This window comes from Sus scrofa, chromosome 13 (genome assembly GCF_054392235.1).
Source record: "Sus scrofa isolate SSC_HxYL_T2T_F1_AM1 chromosome 13, Sscrofa_HxYL_maternal_Yorkshire_Landrace_v2.0, whole genome shotgun sequence".
In the NCBI taxonomy this organism is placed as follows: domain Eukaryota; kingdom Metazoa; phylum Chordata; class Mammalia; order Artiodactyla; family Suidae; genus Sus; species Sus scrofa.
The window spans coordinates 144,627,832-144,652,897 of NC_139395.1; the positions used below are offsets into that span (position 1 = coordinate 144,627,832).

The following is a 25,066-nucleotide window of genomic DNA, read 5'->3' on the forward strand; positions in this document are numbered from 1 at the left end:
ACCTGATAGTAATAAAGGAACAGGAACAGGAAATGAGGTCCATCCCCTTCCTTTAGTATAAGTAGTGGTTAGTGCCCCATTTAATGGTAAGGTTTACCCTCCAGGTTAGAATATGGGGAATCTTTCCTTGACCCCAAGCAATGACCAGATGGGAAGTGAAGTACAAGCTACCCTTTTGAGTGACTCAAGGGAGAGGTTCTGGAGAGAGCTTATCAGGATGGATGGAGTTCAGTATCTTCCCCAAATTACATCGCCAAGCTCTGGAGCAGCAGGAAGCCCCTTGACCCAGCAGCCACTGCTAAGCACAGCCTTCCTTTTCCTGCCCAGCCGTCCTGTCCAAGGCTGAACTCCAAATCAGGACATTTTTCTCAGAAACATAATGATCTGATCCAAAATAACCAACACTAAGCTGTGATCAACTGAAGGGCTTTACTTCTCCCAGGAAGTGTTACAAAACACCATAAAGAAACCTTCAATTCATGATGTGAAAGCAAGTGTGTGTGTGTGTGTGTGTGTGTGTGTGTGTCTGTATTTACAAGGGGTTGGCGATGAAGTCGTTGGGGCTCTTCAACCAGCCTCCAAAGCCTCCTCCGTTTCCTCACATCTCCACCTGAACGTAAAATTAGCCTGCCTCTCATTTTCTCTGAAATAACTTTGAATGGTAATTTTAGAGATACCCTTATTTTTAAAATGTCTGATCCTATTTGGCTCCCTCCACTCTGAAACCAACCTTTCTTTGCATCTTTGGATCTTCCAACTTAGATGAGAAAGCCATAGGGTCCAGAAATACCTCCTCTTGAACTATGTGAAATCAGGTCCCATCAGAGAATTGAAGTCCTGTTGAGTTACTGCTTATAAATTCCCCCAACCCAAAAAACCCAAAATTCCCAGAACCCCAAGAAGCAGATATAAGTCATATTAAAATGATGACTGCCGCCCTAAGATATTTTATATTGGACTTGAAACAGAAATGATTTTAACCATTCTTCTGGGCTTCAGAAGGACAGAAGTTCAGCAAGGCAATGATTGGCTTATGTTTCGGACAAGAAACGGTATCACACTACATCTCATTTCTACTCACCTTCAACAATGTCTGACTTAATAGCCCTGGGTTTATGGTACTAACAGCAAATCTGAGGACTTCCTCTTCCGTATCGAGGGAATATGCTGCTGAACCAACATCCCAAGCTAGAATTCTGAGCATGTCTCTGATTGGAGTAGCTGATGCTATATAATTAGCATCATATGCTTAATGATTGTGGCCAGGGAAATGGTTATGTTGCTTGGCCTTCACCAATCAGGGTGCATGTGTGGAGCTGGGGATGGGAAATCATTTCCCCAAAAGAACACAGATGATGTGGAGTATAGGTAGATACTATTAGGAAAATGGGAGAAAGGGAAGAACGAATACTGAATGTTCCCTGCATAGACATCTGGCCTGAAAGACAACAGCCAGACCAGGGCTACTGAATTTTATTGAAAGTGACTATTGGTAGACTACTAAGAAAATAGTTTCCAGATTACAAACTAACAAACAACAACAAAATTCCAAGGCCAGTATGTTTCTTTTATTATTATTATTTTCGTGTTTGACTTCAGATGGTTGAATGATTTCATTTTCATTAATAAGCATTACAGTAATCCCCATGCAAAAACCAAAACCACATATGCCTGATTTCAGGGGGCCAAAATCCAACCCATGAGACTGGACATTCAAGATCAAAATCAAAATGTTGCTTGACCCTTCCAATAGTAGACATCATGATCATCTTTTGAGAGATCAGCAGGCCCCCTCCTCCCAAATACTACAGTTTGCCATAAGTCTGTATCAAAGCCAGGAGCCAATGCCTTGTAGCACCTAAACCTGGCAGGTAATGCCATTCATGAAGACAAGACATCTCTACACCAAGGCTGCCACCCACAATTATTTCTTGGTTCCTGCTCTGTATCAAAACCTGCTTTTGAACAGGCTTGGTATCTTCTATTTGGGGATCATTATTAATTTTTCCTTCCAGTGTTCCAAAACTCTCAGTAGAAGCAAAGAGACTTTGCAACAAAAAAAGCTTACCTCTATAGCTTCAAAAGATATACAGTTGACCCTTGAACAATATGCGGGTTGGGGGTACCGACCCCTGTGAGGTTGAAAATCCATATAAAACTGTACAATTAGCTCTCTATCCACAGTTCCAAATCCACATATTCAACCAGCTATGGATTGTATAGTGCTGTAGTATGCAGTTAGTGAAAAAAATCCACGTGTAAGTGAACCCACACAATTCAAACCTGAGTTGTTCAAGGGTCAACTGCATGTACAAAGACACTCCTTTATCAAGCATATATTTTCCCCAGCTTCAGATAAAGTCACTTAGCAGGTATAAAACTTTAAAAACTTCTCTCAGTAGGATAGGAACCAGGAATATCAACAAGGGTCAAACAGGACCCCATAATTAAAGGAGAACTAAACAAATGGAAACAATCATTCTATTGATTAAGAGAAATGGGCAGAATGAAGAAATGATAGCATTTCCAACAGGAGATGTCGATTTATACTCAAACATACGCATGGGAACTCTGACAATGGCAAAGATTTCATTAGTGCAAATAACAATTATAATGGTATGTTCTTTAATAGGATTTAAATAAGGCTTCGAATAATTACATACACTAAAACTACCATTTAGAAACCTTAATTCTATTTGGAAAGTTGTCAAAGACACCCTCCAAACCATCCAAAGTTCTGATTTGAGGACAATTACATTCAATGAAGTTGCTCCAAACACAATTTGTAGCATTATCACTTTCAAAGTCTACATTGTTTGGCCAAGAGTTGGGGAACTACCCTGGCCACTAGTCATCACAAATAAATCCAGCTAACGTACCAGGTAGTTCCCAGGTTCAAATGACTTTCAAACACCTGTAGTGATGAACGCTCATTAAAAAAATAAAGACAGAAAAACAAAACAGAAAATAAGAGAATCCTGAAGCATCAGAAAGAGTTTCATTTCCCACTCCCATTAACAAATTCACACAAAGCATGAAACAGAAAAAAGCAAGAGAATTCATGGGCATTTTCATCTATGTATGGCTCAAGTTCTCCTTAAAAAAAAAAAAACAAAAAAACCAAACACCAAAACAAACAAGGTGACAATAACTATAAAAAGTCAACAACAAAATCAGAGGCAGAATATGAAATAGTAATATACTGTTTCAGCGCCTGCACCATCCTGCAGAACCAGGAAACTTAAAAAATGTGTTCTTAACAGATCCAATCTAGGCTGGATATGTAAAAAACGGAAAGACAGCATCACAAACCACACTACATATTATGAGAGCTTTAGAACCAGGAAAAAAAAAAAGGGGGTGGGGGGCAGCAAAAATCGCTCAGAAAAATTTATCATCAATTCTGAAATGGGGCCTTGTCACATCATCAGGGTTAATAAAGACAGAGATGGACTTCCCCGGGTTCTCAGTCACGAGCTGCTGCAGTTTTTTGGCCAAGCGGTCATCGGGCTGGTTGGGGTCCCCTCCGTCGGACTGCGGGGAGGGGATGCTGGTGGTGCTGCCTCGCCTCTGGAGCTCCAGCGTCAGCCGGTTGGCTGCCTTGACGTGCTCGATGGCTGTGCGCAAGTGCTCCGCCGGGTCTGAGCGGACCGAGGAGAGCTTCCGCGCGTGGAGCATCACCGTCTCTTCTGACAGGTGCTCCAGCATGTTGCACTGTGGGATGAAATAATTGGGGCACATCTTGTTGACCAGACAGTGCTGCAGGTCATCAATGAGGCCCAGCAAAAAGTGGGCTGCATAGTCTTCTTGGGCTAAGTAGTTGGCAGGAAGTCTGTCGCAGGCCCAGAGCATCATGCTCCGCAGGTGATAGGGGCTGATGGCCTTGGGCCGGGACAGGAGTTTAATGATGATGGCTTTGCAAGCCTGGTAGGCCTGCATGAGGCTGCTGGAGATGCACTTCTTCAACTGCACCTCGCTCCTGGCAAAGGACAGCCGCCACTCATTGTCCTTCTTTCCCTTGTAGGAGCAAGCAGGCACCAAGTAAAACCCACTGATGACCTCTTCTTCCGTGATCTTCCCATCCCAAAAGTGGTTCTCCATGAGCCAGCTCTGGGCCACTGCAGGCCAACCTTTGAAAGACACCACCGGGACAATGTCGTACAACATGCGACTGCTCCCCACACCCAGAATGATGGAGATGATGGTCCCATTCTTTTCTACCTTTTCCACCTTTGGCATCCCTCGCTGAGGTTTCTTCTGTATCTCCGAGAGGACAATGCTGATGGAGTCATAGAACCAGTCGGCCACTTTGGTTGGGGAGAAGAAGTAGTTGGTGGCACCATTGATGTGATCTACAATGGTGCAGCAGTCTTTCCACTTACTGATCGTCCCCTCATCGAAGAGCCGAAGGCTCAGCCAAGAGTGGCACAAGGCTGAGTGGCGCATATCCAGGGTCACAGGCTGATTACGGTCATGCAGCTTAAGGGCGGGCACCAGAAGAGTGAAGTCCATATCATAGTCGGTTCCTCGGGCATAGACATTAAGCTCATCTAAGTCTAGGTCTACCACACCTTCCCGGACTCCTCCAGAGAGCAACAGGTATTCATTGGCCACTGGAAGTTTTTGGTCCAGCTTTTGCACCATCCCTAGAAACAGAAAGAGAAAACACTATTATAGGAAGCACAGACTCAGAGTCTTATTCTCACATGTGCTGAGCTTCCAAAAGCCACTATTTCTTATCAGTACAAAACCAGATCTTAGGCTGCTGTGTGGACCCAGCCAACAGTACTTGGTTCACTCTCATGGGTGCTAGAATCCATCCCTTTTCCAAGTGGGAGAATTAGGGCAGAGCCCTCTCGTACAGTGAAAGTAGCATCATGTTCAATCAGAAACTGGGGCTCTTCTTCCCCCAGTCATCACCTTGGTTCATGGCAGTGCCATCTACTCAGTCACCAAGGCTGAAAATTTCAGTAAGGTTCAACTCTTACTTGTCTTTCTGCTGCCAGATCTTATCTCTATGACCTGTGCAACATCTCTCACTCCTTCCCTATTCTCCATCTCTGCGGCTCTCATATAAAGCCCGGTTCTTTCATTTCTTGCCAAGCAGTCTCCCTCCCCCAGGCTCTCCCTGCTTAAACTCTCCCCTACACCAGTGCTTCTCAGTGTGAGCTGTGGACACTGAAAGTGGGGCACCTTCACGGGACAGTGAGATCATCACTCTTCTCATACTGATACTATTACTAATACATTATTTGCCTTTTTCACTGTGCTGACACTTAATAGTACAAAAGTAAAGGAGGGCAAAATTGCTGGTGCCTTAGTCAAGAGAGTGGCACCAGACTCTACTAGTATTCATTGGATTCCATATTCCTGGCATGCTCTAGCATTACAAAACAGAAACAAACTCACAAATTTTGAAAAGAAACTTACAGTTACTAAGTTTGGTAACTTATAGTTACTGTCTGGGGGTGATAAATTAGGAGTTTGGAATTAACATATATATACCACCCTACATAAAATAATTAACAAGGACCTACTGTATAGCACAGGGAATTCTAGGCAATATTCTATTATAATCTGGATGGGAAAAGAATCTAAAAAAAAAGGGATATATGTATATGTAGAATCACTTTGCTGTACACCTGAAACTAACACAACACTGTAAATCAACTATACTCCAATATAAAATAAAAATTAAATTTAAAAAAAACTCTCAAAAAAAGAGAAATTTATAATAATCCAAGTTCACTTAAAATCTTTAATGGAAAAGAAAACTGGATTGATTTTATTGAATCTCAAATTTCAAACCACTTTTCTAACATTCTATGTGGTGAAACAGGAAGTTACCATAAAGCACTTCCACCTCATACCAAATACAAACACCGTCTTCAAGAAAAGCTCTTGTGTTTGAGTTGGGGGCTAAATTTTAGCCGCTTTCTTAATGGAACACTATTTTTAAGTTAAAGAACTACAGATAAATCATATTATTTCAACTTGGATATTTGATGGACATTTTCTTTAAAAATGAACAAAATGAGCCTGTTTTCATGAAAACAACTGAAATATTTATTGCCAATGAAAAAATTGGAGCTGTCAAGAAAAAAAATGTTTCAAGAAAAGCAAGTAAAACTCATCTCCTGCACCATAAGCTTAACATCTTTCCAAATTATATACTTTCTGATGAGATTCGTGGTAATGTAATAAATGTGATGTGGTTTTTTTTTGAATGATATTATAAGCCCTTTGACAGCGAGAACCATGTCTCAAATATGTATTCAGCAGGCACAGGGTTCTACACCCAGGAGGCACACAATTTGCACCCAGTAGGCACACAATTGAAGCTAAGATTCAATGTCAAAGGAACTAATCAATGAAATTAATGGGCTTAAATATGAAGTACTTAAAGGCAGGATGAAAATGACTGACTGTTCCATGAACAACATACAAATTTACCTTCCCTGCCTCCAGTCTTTTTTATTATACATTCACCTGTGTTTCATCATCATACAAACTACCAGCATAATTCTGTAACTTATTTAACGTTTCCTGAAAGATCAAAAAGAGCTACCACAAACTATGATTCAATTAGTCACTGCAATTACTTTTAATCAGCATAGTTTTTCATTTCTAAGTTAATCCCAATGCAAATAAACCATGAATGTCTATGCTACCTCTATATTTCACAATTTAACACTCATTTATGAATTTATGCTTTTTCATTCTTTAAAATCCTACTTTCCAAACAAGATTAACAGAGAGGTATCACTTTCTTTTGAAAGCAGTTAAGACCTTCTCCAACATTAAAGAGTCCACAATTCATCAGAAAGAGAATCCTGCGTACCTGAATTTTTTTTATTATTATTATTTTTTTGGCTGTTTCTCACATTCCCTGTGCTCTGATGTGGCTCCCAAATCTCTCTTTAATAAAGGACTTCTTGTCTGAGAGTGCTATCAACACGATTCCTTAAGGACTATCTTACTGCAAGGAGCCACCTCCACCAAGAGCATGTTCTGTGGTTGGGGTGAGGGTGGGAAGTACACATCCCATAACCAACCAATATGGAAGTGCCCAGTTCAAGATACTCTGAAGAGTCATTTGAACCCAGAGTCCCCAGGGGGTCCACCAAGGCTGACCACTGGACCTGCAAGGAAACCTGCAGGTTTAGGGCTTGCTTCCTCCCCGCTCCCCTCCAGATGTTCCTTATCCTAACTCCATTTCAGGGACTGCTTCCTGAGCAACCCAATCTAAGACATCACATATTACCCAAGCAGCTTTCACTACCAATCAGCATGGACAATTTGTTTTCATTTGAAAAGTGGCATTTAAAAGCCAGATTTAGCAACCAGAGTTCAAAGTTATCATAAACACCAAAACAAAGAGTCATTTCTCAAGAAGACAGAAGTTCTCTGTCACGAGACATGTTTCTACAATCTTTTCTTAGCCTCTTTGCTTCTGTTTTCTATGCTGAAAACTCCATCTTGTCCTGCTTTACTTTACCCCATATTCCTGCTTGAAAAACAGTCACAGTGCGGGTAAATGACTTAAGCTTAAGAACAAAGACCAACAGGCATAAGTTATTCATAGGGTCAGCTGAATGAGGACATAATGCATTGGTCTAGGCACACTGGACCTGTGCAGATTGGCACACTGTTTGCACAAGCATGATATGTCCTCTAAAGAATAAGAGGAAGATGAGCCTCATGGCCCCAAGGGGTTTATGAGGGGTCATTTAGCAGGATATGCATTAGCAAGGAGAATTGAGGTGCAAAACTAGGCACTCTGGGTTGCTGCAGATAGGCTGTCCGCAGAAGCACAATGGTAATTCTCTAGACTGCTATGCATAGATAGCTGACACCAAGCTTCCTCCATGCTAATGACTGTTAAATGCCTAAAGGGCAGAAAGAAAGCTTAATCAGCAACCAGCTAAGTGACTTTTAAAATAATTAAAAAAAAAAAAACCCCATATCCTGCACCTACAACCCCCCTTACTTGACGTAATCCTCAAGAGCACAATAAAAGCAGTGTGGTTTCTTGAGGCGGTGCTCTTGGTCCCTGAGACCTTGAGTCCCTGAGACCTTGAGTCCCCCGGTTCCCACCTTTACTTAAGATAAATGTCTTTGTGTCTTGTTTTATGTTAACTTTTTCCTTAAGTTTCACAGCACCCATTCTTCAGCCCCAACCTGCTGAGCTGGTCTTGGCAGTTCTCAAAAAACTAAAAGTAGGTATTGTCTTGTGGCGCAGCAGGTTAAAGATCTAGCATTGTCATTGCAGTGGCTAGGGTTACTGCTGTGGTGTGGGTTCGATCCTTGGCCTGGGAACTTTCACATGCCTCAGGGAAGTGTGGCCAAAACAAACAAAAACTAAAAAGAGAGTTGCTGTATAATCTTGCAGTCCCACTCCTGGGCATATATCCAACTAAAACTGTAATTCAAAAAATACATGCACCTCTATGTTCACAGCAGCACTATTTATAATGACTAAGATATGGAAGCAACCTAAATGTCCAGTAGCAAATGAATGGATAAAGATGTACTCTCTCTCTCTCTCTCTCTATATATATATATACAATGGAATGTTACTCAGACATAAAAAGAATGACACAACGTCATTTGCAGCTACATGGCTGGACTCAGAGATTACTATACTAAGTGAAGTTAAGTCAGAAAGAGAAAGACAAACCACATATGATATCCCTTACACATGAAACCTAAAATATGACACAAATGAACTTATCTATAAAACAGAAACAGACTCACAGTCATGGAGAACAGACTTGTGGTTGCCAAGGGGAGGGGTCGGGGGAGAGATTGGAAGTTTGGGATTAGCAGATGCAAGCTATTACATAAAGAGCAGATAACCAAGTAGGTCCTATTGCATAGCCCAGGGAACTGTATATATCCTGTAATAAACTATAATGGGAAACTATATCCAATCTCCTGGAATAGACCATTATGGAAGAGAATATTTTAAAAAGAATGTATAGGAGTTCCCAACATGACGCAGTGGAAATGAATCTGACTAGGAACCATGAGGTTGCGGGTTCCATCCCTGGCCTCACTCAGTGGGTTAAGGATCTGGCGTTGCTGTGGCCGTAGCGTAGACCAGCAGCTACAGCTCTGATCGGACCCCTAGCCTGGGAACCTCCATATGCCACAGGTGCGGCCCGATAAAAAGAAAAAAAAAAGAAAAAAAAAAAGAATATATGTATATGCATGACTGAGTCACTTTGCTGTACAGCAGAAATTGGCACAGCATTATAAGACAAATATTTCTAAAAAACAAAAGCAAAAAAAAACATAATGGAAAAGAATAGGAAAAAGAATATATGTATTATATATATATATATATAACAAATATATAATATATAATAAAATTGAATCACTTTGCTGTACACCAGAAATACAAAACTCTAAATCAACTATACTTCAATTAAAAAAAGTCCATTTCTGAGTTCCTGTTGTGGCTCAGCAGTAATGAACCTAACTAGCATCCATGAGGATGTGGGCTTGATCCCTGGCCTCGCTCAGTGGGTTAAGGATTTCACGTTGCCATGAGCTGCAGCGTAGGTCGCAGACGTGGCTCAGATCTGGCATTGCTGTGGCTGTGGTATAGGCCAGTGGCTGCAGCTCTGATTCAACCCCTAGCCTGGGAACTTCTTTCTGTATGCCATGGGTGTGGCCCTAAAAAGACAAGACAAAAAAAAAAAAAAAAAAAATCATTTCTCAGCTGTCATCATGTTTCAGTATTAACCACATCTTTACAGAGTAACAACTGCTACCACCTCGAGTTTTAGCTGTGCTCTATAAGGATAAGAATGAACTCTTAGAATGCAGAGGCGGTTGTGGATATCATTTTTACTATTTTATAGACTCACATGGAGGTACAGTTACTTTCAAAAAGAAATATTTGATAATGAAATAATTTACTATATTTCATATGTTGTTTCATTCTAGCATTTGGAAGGCCACAAATATACAGGGGGGAAACCGTGAAATGCTGGGTTGTAATCTGTAAAAGGATCTGAATAGATTAGTAGCATTATTATATGGCCACTAAATCATTGTCCCCCTCATAGGCATTAATAACTCAAAATTCTGTCTATTCCTTTGTCCTAGACAGGATTCAACTGGCTCTGAGCACGCTAGCCAGCACATGTTTATACAACCAGCGTAACGTGCCATAATAGGCTGGGGATAATTTGTTTAAAAATGGGGCCCTAAACTTTGTCTGGGATTGACACAATTTTGTTTGGATCATTATGAGTGAGAAAGAAGAAAAGAAAAAAGCTAAAATTCCCTTCTGCCCTCTGCTGGATTCAAGAAGTTTTAACATATTTCCATTTGTTAGCGTATACACCAGAACAGTCCACTTTTCTCCTAATTGCTGCTTATGCTCCTAAAATGTTGGCCCTTCTTTCAAAAGTGCCATGTAAAGTATTTGGCTGAATTCTAATATTCAAGAGTTAGGATAATGTTGGATATTTCTTATTCCTTTAAGAAGGGCAGAGAGGGAGTTCCCATTATGGCTCAGCAGAAATACACCCGACTACTATGAGGATGCAGGTCCGATCCCTGGCCTTGCTCAGTGGGTTAAGGATCTGGCCTTGCCATGAGCTCTGGTATAGGTCACAGATGTGGCTCAGATCCTGGGTTGCTGTGGCTGTGGTGTAGGCTGGCAGCTACCCTAGCCGGAGAACTTCCATATGCTGCAGGTGCAGCCCCCCCAAAAAAGGGCAGGGAGAACTTGAGCAGTAGAGAAAAGTAGATGGAATATTGCTGAGGCTCATTTGCTAAGCTCCTAGGAGTTAGAAACAAAGTCCCAAAGGCCGCACTGCTCCAGAAGCCGATCCCTTGAGACCTCCACATTTACATTTAGCCTGCCTGAGCCCATCAGTCTGCAGTTTTACAAATTATCTGGTAGCACAGACTGGAGCCTTCCCCAGCAATATACAAACTCAAATGCCCTCTGTGGAAACTTTCCTGGGCTAAGTTTAAGTCAAAATCAGCTGACATCAGCCCTCAACGCAGATGGGTTGCCAGGCAACTAAAACACAGCCAGGGGCTGAGAGGGGGGAAAAATTCAACTGTACACTTTGGCTGGAGGCATTAGTTCCAACAAGTACCATCTCTGAACTATTTCAAGGGTTTCTGTATAATTACAGGATATTTTTGCGATATCACATAGTTCTGGTGGTTTAGCTATTAGTAAATTATCCTAAACTGTGAGTGGGAACAAAAGAAAGATTGAGCGTGTAACAGTGAACGTGTTAGGAGCAGAGAAAAGGAGGGATGAAGAAATAGCTTATTCCCCTGGGTGGGTCTCTTCTTCTCAAGGAAGTGTTGGCATATGTTTGCTCTTAGAAATACAAAGCAGAACTGCCTTCCCAGCCTCCCTGCCTGTAATTGATTCTGTGATCTCAGTTTATTTCAGAGTTTCTACTTGATATTATTATTGCAGATAAGGTACTGGGGTCCTGAGTTTAAGGAATGGGTTCCGCCTCATCCACTCAGTACTTCACTGATTTAGAATATCAAGTGAAAAATGGAACTTGGTCCCCGACTCCCTTATATTCTAATGAATAAAGCTTTATCACATTCTGCTGAATTCAAATGACTAGCCGCCACTCAAACATAATATGCCAGATGGTTGACACCAGAATATGAGAACTAAGTATCATTTTGTCTTCTGCCATCTTCACTGGGAACTGAGAACTCCAGTAGTAGTTTAATATTAAGGAGATAAGCAAAATCGGTACTTGCATAGATTCCTCTTAAAAAAAAAAATTTTTTTTTAGTTTGAGGGTAAGTTGTCCAGGACTGGTAAAGTTGCTTGAGGAACCAAAGCTTAATACAGATCCAAGAACTTGTATTAAAAAGTAAAACATAGAACATACCAAAATATGGTCTGTTTATATATAAATGGCTATATATATACACACACACACACACACACACACACACACACACACACACATATTTTAAATATCAGTTCATGTGAAAATTGAGCAAGGTTTGGCTTTCTTATTTAAATTTTTTTTTTTTTTATCTTTTTAGGGCCACACCCTCAGCATATGGAGGTTCCCAGGATAGGGGTCGAATCTGAGCTGTAGCTGCTGGCCTATGCCACAGCCATAGCCACGCCAGATCCAAGTCATGTCTGCAACCTACACCACCACTCATGTCAAGAGTGGATCCTTAACCCACTTAGCGGCCAGGGATTGAACCTGCATTCTCATGGGTACTAGTTAGATTCGTTTTCGCTAAGTCACGATGGGAACTCCAAATTTTTTTTGTTTTTTTCAATAATACAATGAATTTTACTGTATTTAGAGTTGTACAACCATCATCACAATCTAACTTTAGAACATAATATGACTCTTCCTTTTTTTTTTTTTTTTTAAGAATTCTTAACCATGCTGAAGGGATAAAGATCTATCAAGGAAGTAAAACTTTTATGTCTTGTAATTAAAGCTACGGAATACATTTTATCTCACTTTATCTTTGAATATCTCTCTCTCTCTCTCTCTCTATATATATATATATATCTCTCTCCATATATATATCTCTCTCTATATATATATCTCTCTATATATATATATCTCTCTCTATATATATATGATTTGACTATGGATAAAAAAGACCTGAATATCTCAATAATATTGTTCCATTAAAAAGGATTATCTTTTTTTGTTGTTGTTGGCTTTTTTTTGTTTGTTTTTTTGCCTTTTCTAGGGCCGCTCCCGCGGCATATGGTGGTTCCCAGGCTAGGGGTCCAATCGGAGCTGTAGCTGCCAGCCTACGCCAGAGCCACAGCAACGTGGGATTCAAGCCGTGTCTGCGACCTACACCACAGCTCACGGCAATGCCGGATCCTTAACCCACTCAGCGAGGCCAGGGATGGAACCCGAAATCTCATGGTTCCTAGTCGGATTCATTAACCACTGAGCCACGACGGGAACTCCTCTTTTTTTACTTTAACTCATGTGGAACACCAATAACAGTGCCTTTACAGCACTTATTTATTTATTTTTTTTAAGGGCCACACCTATATAGAGGATATATGGAGGTTCCCAGGCCAGGGGTCAAATTGGAGCTGTAGCTGCCAGCCGCAGCCACAGCAATGCAGGATCTGAGCCACGTCTTCAACCTACACCACAGCTCATGGCAATGCCAGATCCTTAACCCACGGACTGAGGCCAGGGATTGAACCTACATCCTCACGGATGCTAGTCAGATTTGTTTTCTGCTGAGCCACGATGGGACTCCAATGGTACTGATTCTTAATGGCAGGAAGTGTACAGGATGGGACGATTTTGACAAAGTCCTTCTGTGATTTTAATACATTCCCTAGGGTAGCAGTCTCCTACCCTAGGAGTTGGCTAGGAGACCGTTATTGCTAGTTAATAAACAATATAAAATCTTTCTATAAAAAATTATAATTTATGCTTCAGATATTTTTGTCAAGCTTCCTTGATATGCTGAGCAACACTCTGAGAAGTAGGTATGGCCACCTTCTAAAAAAGTCACCAATCTGTGGGATTTTTAATGACTAAAATTGGGGGAAAGTTTTCGCATTTTCTTCATTCACAGCCAGAAATCACCTATACATGAAGTCCCTCAGTTTATAGGCGAAAAACTGAAGCTCAGAGAGGAGAAATAACTCGTTCAAGGTCACACAGCTCTAGTGACTGATGAACAGCACTGTCTTTTTTTTTTTTTTTTTTTTTTTTTGTGTGTGTGTCTTTTTGCCATTCTTGGGCCGCTCCCGCAGCATATGGAGTTTCCCAGGCTAGGGGTCTAATCGGAGCTGTAGCTGCCAGCCTATGCCAGAGCCACAGCAACGCGGGATCCCAGCCACGTCTGCAACCTACACCACAGCTCACGGCAACACCGGATCATTAACCCACTGAGCAAGGGCAGGGATCAAACCCGCAACCTCATGGTTCCTAGTCGGATTTGTTAACCACTGCGCCATGACGGGAACTCCTGCACTGTCTTATTCCCACACTTGTTGTGAAGGTCAGAGTGGCACATGCAAACTGTTTTCCCTGTGACAATGACCTGGCTTGACATGAATGCAGAATGGTTGGGAGGGAAGGAGCAGAGGCCTCAAGGCAAAATGCTAGCTTTAAGCTTCTGTTGGTCAAGGCTTTGGTGTAACCTTGGACAGACAGCAGAACAGGCCTCATCATCTACATTTATCAGAAGGAAAAATGCACCTGATCTATCAAGAAGCTGCTCATAGTCCCAAATAAATACACTATAAGACACAGGAAATACAGAAGTAAGATACCAACGAAGCTTCCCAGCTTGTCAATCATCTGCTGAGTGCTCATTAACATTAACAATTATATAACGTGTTTAACAAGCCAAAGAGTCTGTTTTATTTGGCACAATTTCTGAGACAACTGCGTGTAATTGTATTTAAACCTTTTGGAGAACTGATTAAATCAGGTATGGTAATGACTCATTGACCAGAGATACAGTAACAGGACTGACTCAAAAGACGCCTCCTCAAAGAAGTCTTCCTTGATCTTTTCCCATTTTTGACACAAATAATGTCTATGAGAACACTGGAGTCAGAGCGAGACAGGCTTGGGTTTACATCTTGGGTCTGTCATTTACTATTTAAGGAGGGCTGACAAGCTATTTAACCTTCTCTGAGCTTCCAAATGCTCGTCTATTCAAATGAACAAATAAAACCATAAAACGGCACTTACGGGGTTGATATGAATGTCTAAGCACATAGCAGATATTTAGTTCATTGTCCCCATATAGTCCTCCCTTTCTCCACCACCTATTACATTGGATTAGCCAAACACCACCTGTTCCACAGAGTGGATAATCGAGCTAAAAAGCTTGTAAGCACATGTAAGGCATACAAAACATGTGAGATGAAGGGAAATGAATGGAGCATCCTCTCCCCCAGCTGCACCCAGCCTGACGCCCATCCAGGGACGTCTCCTCAGAAGGCTGCATTGTGCAGCCATAGCGCACAGCCAGGCAAGTAGAGGACAGGCTGGATGCCAGCCCTTTCTTGTTCCCTCAGAGTAAGTGTCCTGGAAAATGAACAACCTGCACACTCCTGTAAAGGGTCTGGATCTGAATTCTTACCTTAGCCCTTTCTACACCTCTAATGGGCAATATTCATGGCTTACTGGCCCTCAATGAGATAACAACACAAAGCATTTGGTGCAGTAACTGGCAAAGATGGTCAGTAAATGAAAGATGAGATCACAGTCAATGGTCCATGAGCTCCTGCAGTCAAGGTTTTATTCCTGCGGGGGCTGATGCAAACCTTGGGACTAGAAGACAACTGCGTGCTGAGTACACCATTTGGTCAGTCCACGTGAATACCTCAATCTGGGAATGGTGGGATCTGCTATATAACAGAATATGAAATACTGTCGGCATATCTCTATAAAATCATTTACGAATAATCCAAAAGTCAGGTTGAGAGAAAAAAAAAGTCTCTCTAATCTTTCATTATTTTCTTTCTTTCCTTTTTTTTTTTTTTCTTTTTCTCTTTAGGGCTGCACCCTTGACATATGGAAGTTCTGAGTCTAGGTGTCGAATCGGAGCTGTAGCTAGCTGCCTGCCTACCTTGCAGCCAGAGCAATGCGGGATCCGAGCCATGTCTGCGACCTACACCACAGCAATGCTGGATCCTTAACCCACTGAACAGGGCCAGGGATCGAACCCGTATCCTCATGGGTATTGGTTGGGTTCATTACCGCTGAGCCATGATGGGAACCCCTCATTATTTTCTTTTTAAAAAATAAAACTTTAGTTCTAAAAATTGGTGGGCTTTTGTCAAAGTTTACTAAGCTATTCTGAACAGAAAGAATGAACACGAGTTAGACCTGGATTCAAGTCCGATTCATCCCGACCAACGTAAGTAACCGCTCTGGGCCTCAGTTTCTTTATATGAGATGAGGGACGAAAAACTCAAGTTGGTTGGGTGGCCATGGGGATAAAAGTTATGCAACCAAATTACTTAGTGTATGGTCTGGTACTTATCAGTCAACAAACAGAGCCTGGGCATGTGCCCACATTTGCAATATTATTTTTCCCATCTAATAAGTCTTGACCTTTTCTTCCTTTTAGTTCTTAGGTTAGTTTAAAATCTCATGGTTTCTGCCAATAAGGATTTATTGGTGAGAGGGTCTCATCAGCACCACCTAGCAGCCTCCCTCAGGACAAGAGGGCATGAAGGCTAGGTTGTTAATTTACAAAAAGAGTGATCATTTTAGAAGGTCCATTCTAGAAAGATTAAAAACAGCAGCAAGCGAAAAGTATGAGTGATGCCAAAATGGCATCATGTGGCTACATAAGGATACAGCAGAAGTTTATCAGTGATGACCAGACAGACTCTCTCCTGATCTTCAGCAGAAGCAAGAAGCTTCTAATGGAAATGTTCAAAGTTAAGTCAAATGTACCCTCATTCATCTCTGCCTATAACCAGCGGAGCCTGGCTTGTGTTCTTTTCTCATTTGGGGATGTATATGAAAACGACTTAATTCTTTTGAAACTGGGAGGCTGGGTTTGGTTAATGGCAGGTAGAGGGTTCTATATTTTAGAAGAGGAATAATAAAGTAACCCAAGTCGGGGAAGGTACAAGGATAGAGGTGGGATTCAAAACTCAGGTTTGATTTATTCATACAGGTGACCCTTAAGTATCAGTGCCTCCTCTGAGCCAGTACTATGCTAGATACTAAAGATTCCACGCTGCATAATTCTTAGCATAAACCCAGATACAATTGTATCAATCAAGAGAGATAACAAATCTACAACCTCAGTGACCTCAAACTACAAAGTCTTCTTTTTCATTCAGGCTGCATGATTATCAGGAATTGTTGGCTGGGGCTCTTCTTTCCTTCATCCAGGACCTAGGTGGACAGAGCAACCCTCATCTAGAACTTCAGGGTCTCTCTACTGGGGGAAAAGGAAGCCCTGTAAGATCTCTTTTTGGCAGCTACATGCCTTGGCTTGGGAATGACAGATATCATTTCCATGCACACATCACTGGCCAAAACTAGTCTCACCATTCTACTCAACACCCGGGAAGAAAGTGTAGTCCTGCCTCATGCTGGAAAGGCCAAGAGCCAGAAATATTGGATAAGCAGCATGGCCAACTCCCATGCTAATCAAATAAATGCACACTAATCGACATGTAATTATACACTGAGGTAATGACCAAAGGGAGTGAATAAAGGTCCTGGGCGAAACACAGAAGAGAACAAGGAGAAGTGCAGATTGTTTAACCTGGAGAATGGAAATTTCAAGAAGGCCATGAGATCCGGCTTCATATGTGTGATGACGAATTGTCCTGGTAAAGGACAATTTTATGATTGGACCTTATGATCTGTCCTGGACTTTATGATTCCAATAAGTAGAAGGTGTAGTGAGAGAAAAAAAAAAAGTCGGTATAATTAATCTGTAAGTGAAAGGCTCATCTTGCTGGTAGAATTTTCTAACAAAGCTGCCTATATGGGGAATACATTTCCTGTCCCAAGAATGACCCACCAGCATCTTCAACAGGGATGAAGATTAAAAATACTAACAGGTGATGGAGTCTGAGTACAGGGATTCTCCAACGTGGCTGCCCACCACCAAAGCCTCCTGATGAAGACAACAACTGTCACACGGCCTCTGAGAGCCACCTGTGATTATCCAGGGTGACCCCATAGTAGTCACGGGAGGAATCCAAGAAGGCGTTATGCTCCAATGTGGGGGACTGCACCCTTCACTCGTCTGTTTCACTGTATCATTTCTCTTTAATTTATTTTTTATTAGGGTATAGGTCATGTTCTATCACAAGTGACTGGATATAGTTCCCTGTGCTGTACAGCAGGACCTTATCACTTACCCATCTATAACCCCAAACTCCTCCATCCCACTCTCTTCCCCTTGGCAACCACCAATCTGTTCTCTGTCTGTGAGTCTGTTTTGTAGATAGGTTCATTGCGCTATATTTTAGATTTCACATATAAGTGATATTGTATTTCTAATCTGCAGTTCAGCTGCTGTTCCATCTTCCTACCAACTCCAGCGATTTTATTTATTTATTTATTTACTTTTTTGTCTTTTTAAGGCTGTACCTCAGCATATGGAGATTCCCAGGCTAGGGGTCCAATTTTGGAGCTGTAGCTGCCAGCCTACGCCACAGCCACAGCAATGTGGGATCTAAGCCGTGTCTGTGACCTACAGCACAGCTCACGGCAATGCCAGATCCTTAACCCACTGAACAAGGCCAGGGATCGAATCTGCGTCCTCATGGATGCTAGTTGGGTTCATTCACCACTGTACCACAACGGGAACTCCAACTCCAGCAATTTTAAAAGGAGCGATCCCAGTACTAGCAATAAAACACATCAGGGCAAAAGCAGGATTGACTTCACAAGGCACGTTTCTCAAGTATGTACATCTCATGTCAAGGGTTGTGAAGGGCGCAAACACTGATTGGCTCTGCTACACATAAGGCAGAGGTTGTCCTTGTGTCCCTAACCACCGTGTAAATAATAAATTCATGATATCTATCTAAAAAAAAAAAAAAAAAAAAAGCCCCCCCCAAGGGCCATCCTCCCGGCACTTTCAAGTAGGTCATCTTGTCCCCATTTTACAGATGAGGAAATCGAGATAAGTAATAGTCAAATAAATTGGTCATGGCCATATAACTGAGGTGGGATGGAAATTCACATTGATTCCATGCTCTTTTCAATTCTCCCGAAATGCTTTCCAGCATAGAGTAGGCTCTCCTAAGAGAATATATAATTTAATATCTGTGGGCCTTTAAAATTGCCACATAAGCCACTGTAAGAAATAGTCAGTGGAAGCTTATTTCTGCATCCCAAAATAAAACAAGTTCTATTTTGGAGTAAAATGATTTTTAAAGCAGATTAAAAGCTTATTTTAGCCATCCCTGGGGAATGAAGTATTATGAGCAAAATGGGTCAAGGATTATAAGACATGATTAGAAATGACTTAAAAAAAAATGTGCCTATCTCATGCTGTGACAGCCACCCATGTGTGTTTGCACGTGTGTGTGCTGCATACTTAACTCTTAGACAATTCTGAAAGGGCATTTCATGAGTGTTTTAATTCCAAGGGCATCCTCGGAATTCTCTCAGGCCCCCAGGGCAAACTCTGAAAATGTTCCTATATATACACGGATGCATTGTTTAATTTGCTTATTTTAATCCAACGGCAAAGCCTGAATTTTAAAGTCCAATCCTAAGTTTTTAGTACTAGATTGCAGAGACGGAAGGAGGGTGGGTGAGAACATCATCACCAGAGGAAACACCAACCACAAAACCAGAAGCTTTCACTGACTTCTGAAGCGACAGAATTTTCCTTTGTGGATACAGCGATAACAAACTCTTCTCTGTGTTAAAAAAGTCAGCTCAGGCACCCTGAGCTGTACAGAAAGAAACATGAAGAATTACGTGCCTTCACTTAAAAAAACAAACAAAAAAACAAAAAACTGCCTCGAAGCAAACCAAACCCGACTGCTATCCTTGAGTCTGCAATAAGAAATATCCCCCTTGTGACCCAGCAGCCTGAGAAAATATATCACTGTTGATTAAAAAGGGACTCCATACTCAGCGTTGTTACATTAGCTCAAAAATGACGGCAAGCTATATAAAGAAGTCCCATGTAAAGGATTTTAAAACTGTCATTGGCTTGCAAAATTCTGTCTTAAAATTAATTTCCTTTGGAAAATTTTAAGTAGTAGTATAATGAATCACCATGGACCCACCAGTCAGTTTCAACAATTATGTTCCTCTGCTTTTTTTTTTTTCCCCCTTTTTGGCTGTGCCTTTATCTTATTTTGTTTTTTTCTACTTGGCAGCATGTGGAAGTTCCCAGGGCCAGTGATGGCACCCACACCACAGCAGTGACCCAGGCCGCTGCAGTGACCACGCCAGATCCTTAATCCGCTGTGCCATAAGAGAACTCCTTGTTTCATCATTCTTGTTTCATTTACTCCCCACTTTGGGGGCTATAATACTTTAAAGCAAAGCCTAGCTATCATATCATTTCACCCATAAACATTCTGAAATACTTGTCTAACAGACAAAACCTTTTTAAAACTGTAACCACTGTTTTCCTATCTAAAGAGGATAGAAAATAATTACTTATTATTACCATCACTGACTTCACTTGATTTTACCTTTTTTCTAATACGTGTGAATATAATAGTGTGTGTGTGTGTGTGTGTGTGTGTGTGTGTATGTGTGTAGGAGAGCCTGTGGATGCCCTGTACCTGCAGCCCTGGCAGGCCGTCTCCTGCAAGATGGCAGCCTCCCTCAACAAGGCCAATGATCCTGCTCCTTGGCCTGAGGGTCACCTCTGCTCAGGCACCACAGGGAACTGCAGGGAGTTAATGCAGGAGAACTGATGCCCTGGGGGCAACCTTTGACCAGGGGCGGTCAGGAGTCAACAGACAAATGCCACCCACCCCACCCCGCCTGGACTCTAGTGCGACTATTCTAAGATGACCTCTCCCCACAACTTCGCAGAGGGTCCCGCAAGACGACTCCGCCAGCAGTCCCTGTGCTGGCTTTTCTCCCTCTGCTTCAGTTGCTCTCCTCTCTCCCTTCTGCTTCTTACTATCAGTCACCCCCCAAGTGAACTACCATGTCAAGGTAGCTTTGGTTTCTGGAACTCTCTGAGCGTGTGCGTGACCACAGGTTCATCTCTGCTCCCAATTCTGGATGAAGTCACATGACCTCAGATGTATGACTGGCCATGAGATCAGAGGCATAAGCTGATGGTGATAAACGACTCACTCTTTCCCACAATCAAGATGTAGATCTAGTACATGCGTCTTCAGAAAGGAGACTAAGCACTTCTCAAAAAGAGCTCGTTGGCCTTTTCCCACCAGCAAGCCCCTTTTCCAGGGCATTTACAGGGAGCACCTTGCCTAATCATGTACCGTTTTGTTAATATTATATCATTTCTCATTTCCCAAAGGACATTTTATTTATTTATTTATTTCTGTCTTTTTGCCTTTTCTAGGGCCGCTCACACGACATATGGAGGTTTCCAGGCTAGGGGTTGAATCGGAGCTGTAGACGCCGGCCTACACCACAGCCACAGCGACGCGGGATCTGAGCCACATCTGTGACCTACACCACAGCTCACGGCAACGCCAGATCCTTGACCCACTGAGCAAGGCCAGGGATTGAACCCGCAACCTCATCATTCCATAGTCAGATTTGTTAACCACTGAGCCACAACGGGAACTCCCCAAAGGACATTTTATTTTTTTATTTTTATTTTTTGTAAGAAAATGCAGTTTTTATTGTGTGCATTTTACTTGACATCTTTTTTTTTTTTTTTAATTTTCCCACTGTAAAGCAAGGGGGTCAGGTTATCCTTACATGTATACATTACAATTACAGTTTTTCCCCCACCCTTTCTTCTGTTACAACATGAGACATAGTTCTCAATGCTATTCAGCAGGATCTCCTTGTAAATCTATTCTAAGTTGTGTTTGATAAGCCCAAGCTCCCGATCCCTCCCACTCCCTCCCCATCCCATTTGCAACTGACAAGGGCTTAATCTCTAGAATATATAAGCAACTTATACAACTCAACAGCAAAAAAACCAATCAATCAATGGAAAAATGGGCAAAAGACCTGAATAGACATTTCTCCAAAGAAGATATACAGATGGCCAACAAACACATGAAAAAATGCTCAACATCGCTGATTATAAGAGAAATGCAAATCAAAACTACCATGAGATACCACCTCACACCAGTCAGAATGGCCATCATTAAGAAATCCACAAATAACAAGTGCTGGAGGGGCTGTGGAGAAAAGGGAACCCTCCTGCACTGCTGGTGGGAGTGTAGACTGGTACAGCCACTATGGAGAACAGTTTGGAGATACCTTAGAAATCTATACATAGAACTTCCATATGACCCTGCAATCCCACTCTTGGGCATCTATCCGGACAAAGCTCTACTTAAAAGAGACACATGCACCCGCATGTTCATTGCAGCACTATTCACAATAGCCAGGACATGGAAACAATCCAAATGTCCATCGACAGATGATTGGATTCGGAAGAGGTGGTATATATACACAATGGAATACTACTCAGCCATAAAAAAGGATGACATAATGCCATTTGCAGCAACATGGATGGAACTAGAGAATCCCAAAGGACATTTTAAAACCTCTGCCAATTCTGGAGAACTTTGGAGTGGTAGAAATTCACTTATATACTTAGAGACAGGAATGTCATCTTCTACAAAAACAAAACAAAACAAACAAACCAAAAAACCCAACAACAACAACAACAACAACAACAAAATAATAGGGACTAAGGTTTGAGGAGAAAAAGTTAAAAAGATAAGCCTGGCTTCCCAGTTTATGAAAGGACTAACTTTCAGAGGGAGCTTTATTCAAATGGACCAACCTTATTCCTGTAAAAAAGTCTCAAGCCAAATTCAAAGACCATGATAATATTTATCTTCCATCCTTTATTTGGGGTCATTCTACTTCTGTTCCTCTAAATTGACATATTTAATCTCTCCATTCAACACCCCCTGTTCATTAGCATAATGCTTATACCAATGATCAATTTTTGTTAACTGGCATCTGTGTATGCCAACCCCTGATGACCTGTATGTCCCCCAACCTAACACAACAGAGGTTCAACAGGTGTCAGCTGAATGACACATGGTATCAACTAAAGATAGAGTTTACTGGAATCTTTGAGGGTTGAAAATTGTCACAGTGATACACCTGGACTAACAGACTGATTATCATTCTGACAATGTTATGTCCTGACATGATGAGAGACTCCAGAGCCACTCTATCTGCAACCAAGGGACTCCTATTACACCGTCAGAAGAGATGGAAGGGAGAACCTGGGAGCCTGTTAATAAGCTGACACTAAAGCATACAGTAACTACCCAAAGGCATCTCCTCTTATTTTCTGAGAATTATTCAACTCTAGGACATTTTTCCAAAGCACCGATTTTCAGCCAACAATCTTAGCCAGCGATTAAAAGAAAATCTAATAATCATGCTAATAATAACAGTGTGATTTAAGATCACAGTCTAATACGTGGTTAAAAAAAAAAAGATTATAACAGTGAGTTTTTCCTTTGATGCCCAAGAAAAAGGAAAAAATGGATTCCATCTTATGAAGCAATTCCCAAAACTGCCAGGAGATGGTGCGCGCACTCCATCCACTTACTAAGAGTTTTTGGAACCAAAGTCATAAAATCCTCCAACAAAAGCTCTGGGGAAACAGAGGGTTAGCAAGAGCCTCAGACTTGATAAGATATATTAAAGCACCACTCTGGAGCCAATTTGCCCTCAGCGACTCAAAATTCTGTTGTTTGGTCTCCCAGAGGAAATCTGATTATTCGGAAGCTTGACAGGTTCCATTTAGGTGGAGCCCAGACACAAAAATGCTTTGTCTGGACAGGCTACGTGGTTGGCAATTGATTCTTTGAGTATATTGAAGCCCTTGTTGCAGAGCACAGAGTTTCAAGCTCTCATTGGCTGTAGCTGAGATGAAAAAAAAAACAATTGTAAATAAAACTTCACATGGGGTATTTATAAAACATAAGATTATAACACATATAAAAGACTCCGGGCATCCTGGGCTAGGATAACTTAAAGGTAAATACTTAAACATTAGATAAAAGAAAGAACACAAAAATAATCAATTTTCTACATTTGCTCAAGTTGCCTGCATTGTTCCTTATACATTTGTTTTATTTTCCAACTAGTCCATAAACTCTTTAACTTTTTTTTTTTTTTTTTTTTTTTGTCTTTTCACTATTTCTTGGGCCGAATATGGAGATTCCCAAGCTAGGGGTAGAATCGGAGCTGTAGACGCCAGCCTACACCAGAACCACAGCAACGCAGGATTCAAGCCGCGTCTGCGACCTACACCCCAGCTCACGGCAACGCCGGATCCCCAACCCACTGAGCAAGGCCAGGGATTAAACCTGCAACCTCATGGTTCCTAGTCAGATTCGTTAACTACTGAGTCACGACGGGAACTCCAAACGCTTCGACTTTTGATTCTCTTTCTCTCTCCCTCCGACCCTCTCTCTCTCTCTCATTATATATATACATCCTGCCATATTCCTTATTTCTATCAGGAATAAGGGAGAGAGAAGGCAGAGGAAAGAGTTGTTGATGGTATGAAGTTTAAGGCATTGCTCTTTCTGCAAAACTGTTTCACTCTGACTACAAGTAAATAAACATACTCAAAGATTTCAAGAGCCAAGATGAAACTGATTTTTTTTAAACCCAACTTCAATCAGTAATCCAAATAAATGTTGCTTTACATTGCAGGATGCTTTGCAGTTCTCAGAGAATGGCCACAATCATTTTCTCATGTGTTCCCCGCAATAATTCTGTGGACAGTACAGTTCTCACTACACGGGTGTGGACACAGGCTCTTGGCTGTCAAGCGACCAGCCAAGATAAGCATACAAAACAGCCAGACCTTAAACAAGATTAAAAACTAGTCTGATTACAGGCAATGATTTTGAGAGAAGGAAGGGGGCGTTCATTTGGTTTCTTTACCAAGTTATCAATTTGTGTGCTGCAGAGGGAGCAGAAAAAGAAAGGGCTCACCAATGTGAGCCGGCAGTGAACCCAGAGGAACCTGTGCCTAGACTCACTGGGTTATTGACAAAACTGCCCTCCTCCCTTAACCACACCTGCTGCACAAACAAATCATTCCTAAAACAACTTGTCTTTAAATTTCAAATAATGAGATACCTAAGAATTACGAATCGAATTAATTTTCCATGTAGCTCACTGTTGTAATACTTAACTACTAATGAGAAGCCCATCTTGACGGTCTTTTTCTTCGATGAATTTTTTAAATGTTATTTCAAATACTCATATCCTCAACCAAGTTTCCAAACAACAGAGGAATAATATCCTAAAAATTGGATATTTCAAAAGATAACATCTCAGTTAACAAGCCTTCAAAGTGTTTCCATTGTTTAAAGCTGGACTATTCCATACGGTTCAGTTTAGTACAACCACACCCATCCCTATAATTTAAAGAAGGACTA

At 41.5% G+C, this 25,066-nt stretch overlaps 1 protein-coding gene across 2 annotated transcripts in view; it reads right to left on the bottom strand.

The window, feature by feature from the left end:
* Positions 1 to 1,546: 1,546 nt before the first annotated feature.
* The window catches only part of MB21D2 (Mab-21 domain containing 2), a 122,919-nt gene continuing 99,399 nt past the window's right edge, over positions 1,547 to 25,066 (bottom strand). The window contains exons 2-3 of one of the 2 annotated variants that reach the window (XR_014824546.1): positions 2,322 to 4,646; positions 1,547 to 2,099 (exon numbers count right to left, since the gene is read on the bottom strand). Coding sequence is in view for 1 of the 2 variants with exons in the window: in XM_001925559.7 (XP_001925594.3) it covers positions 3,382 to 4,646 (1,265 nt within the window). In the remaining variant the exon portion in view is untranslated. Of the gene's footprint in view, positions 4,647 to 25,066 lie in introns of both variants that reach the window. The other variant, XM_001925559.7, reaches the window with a different exon arrangement.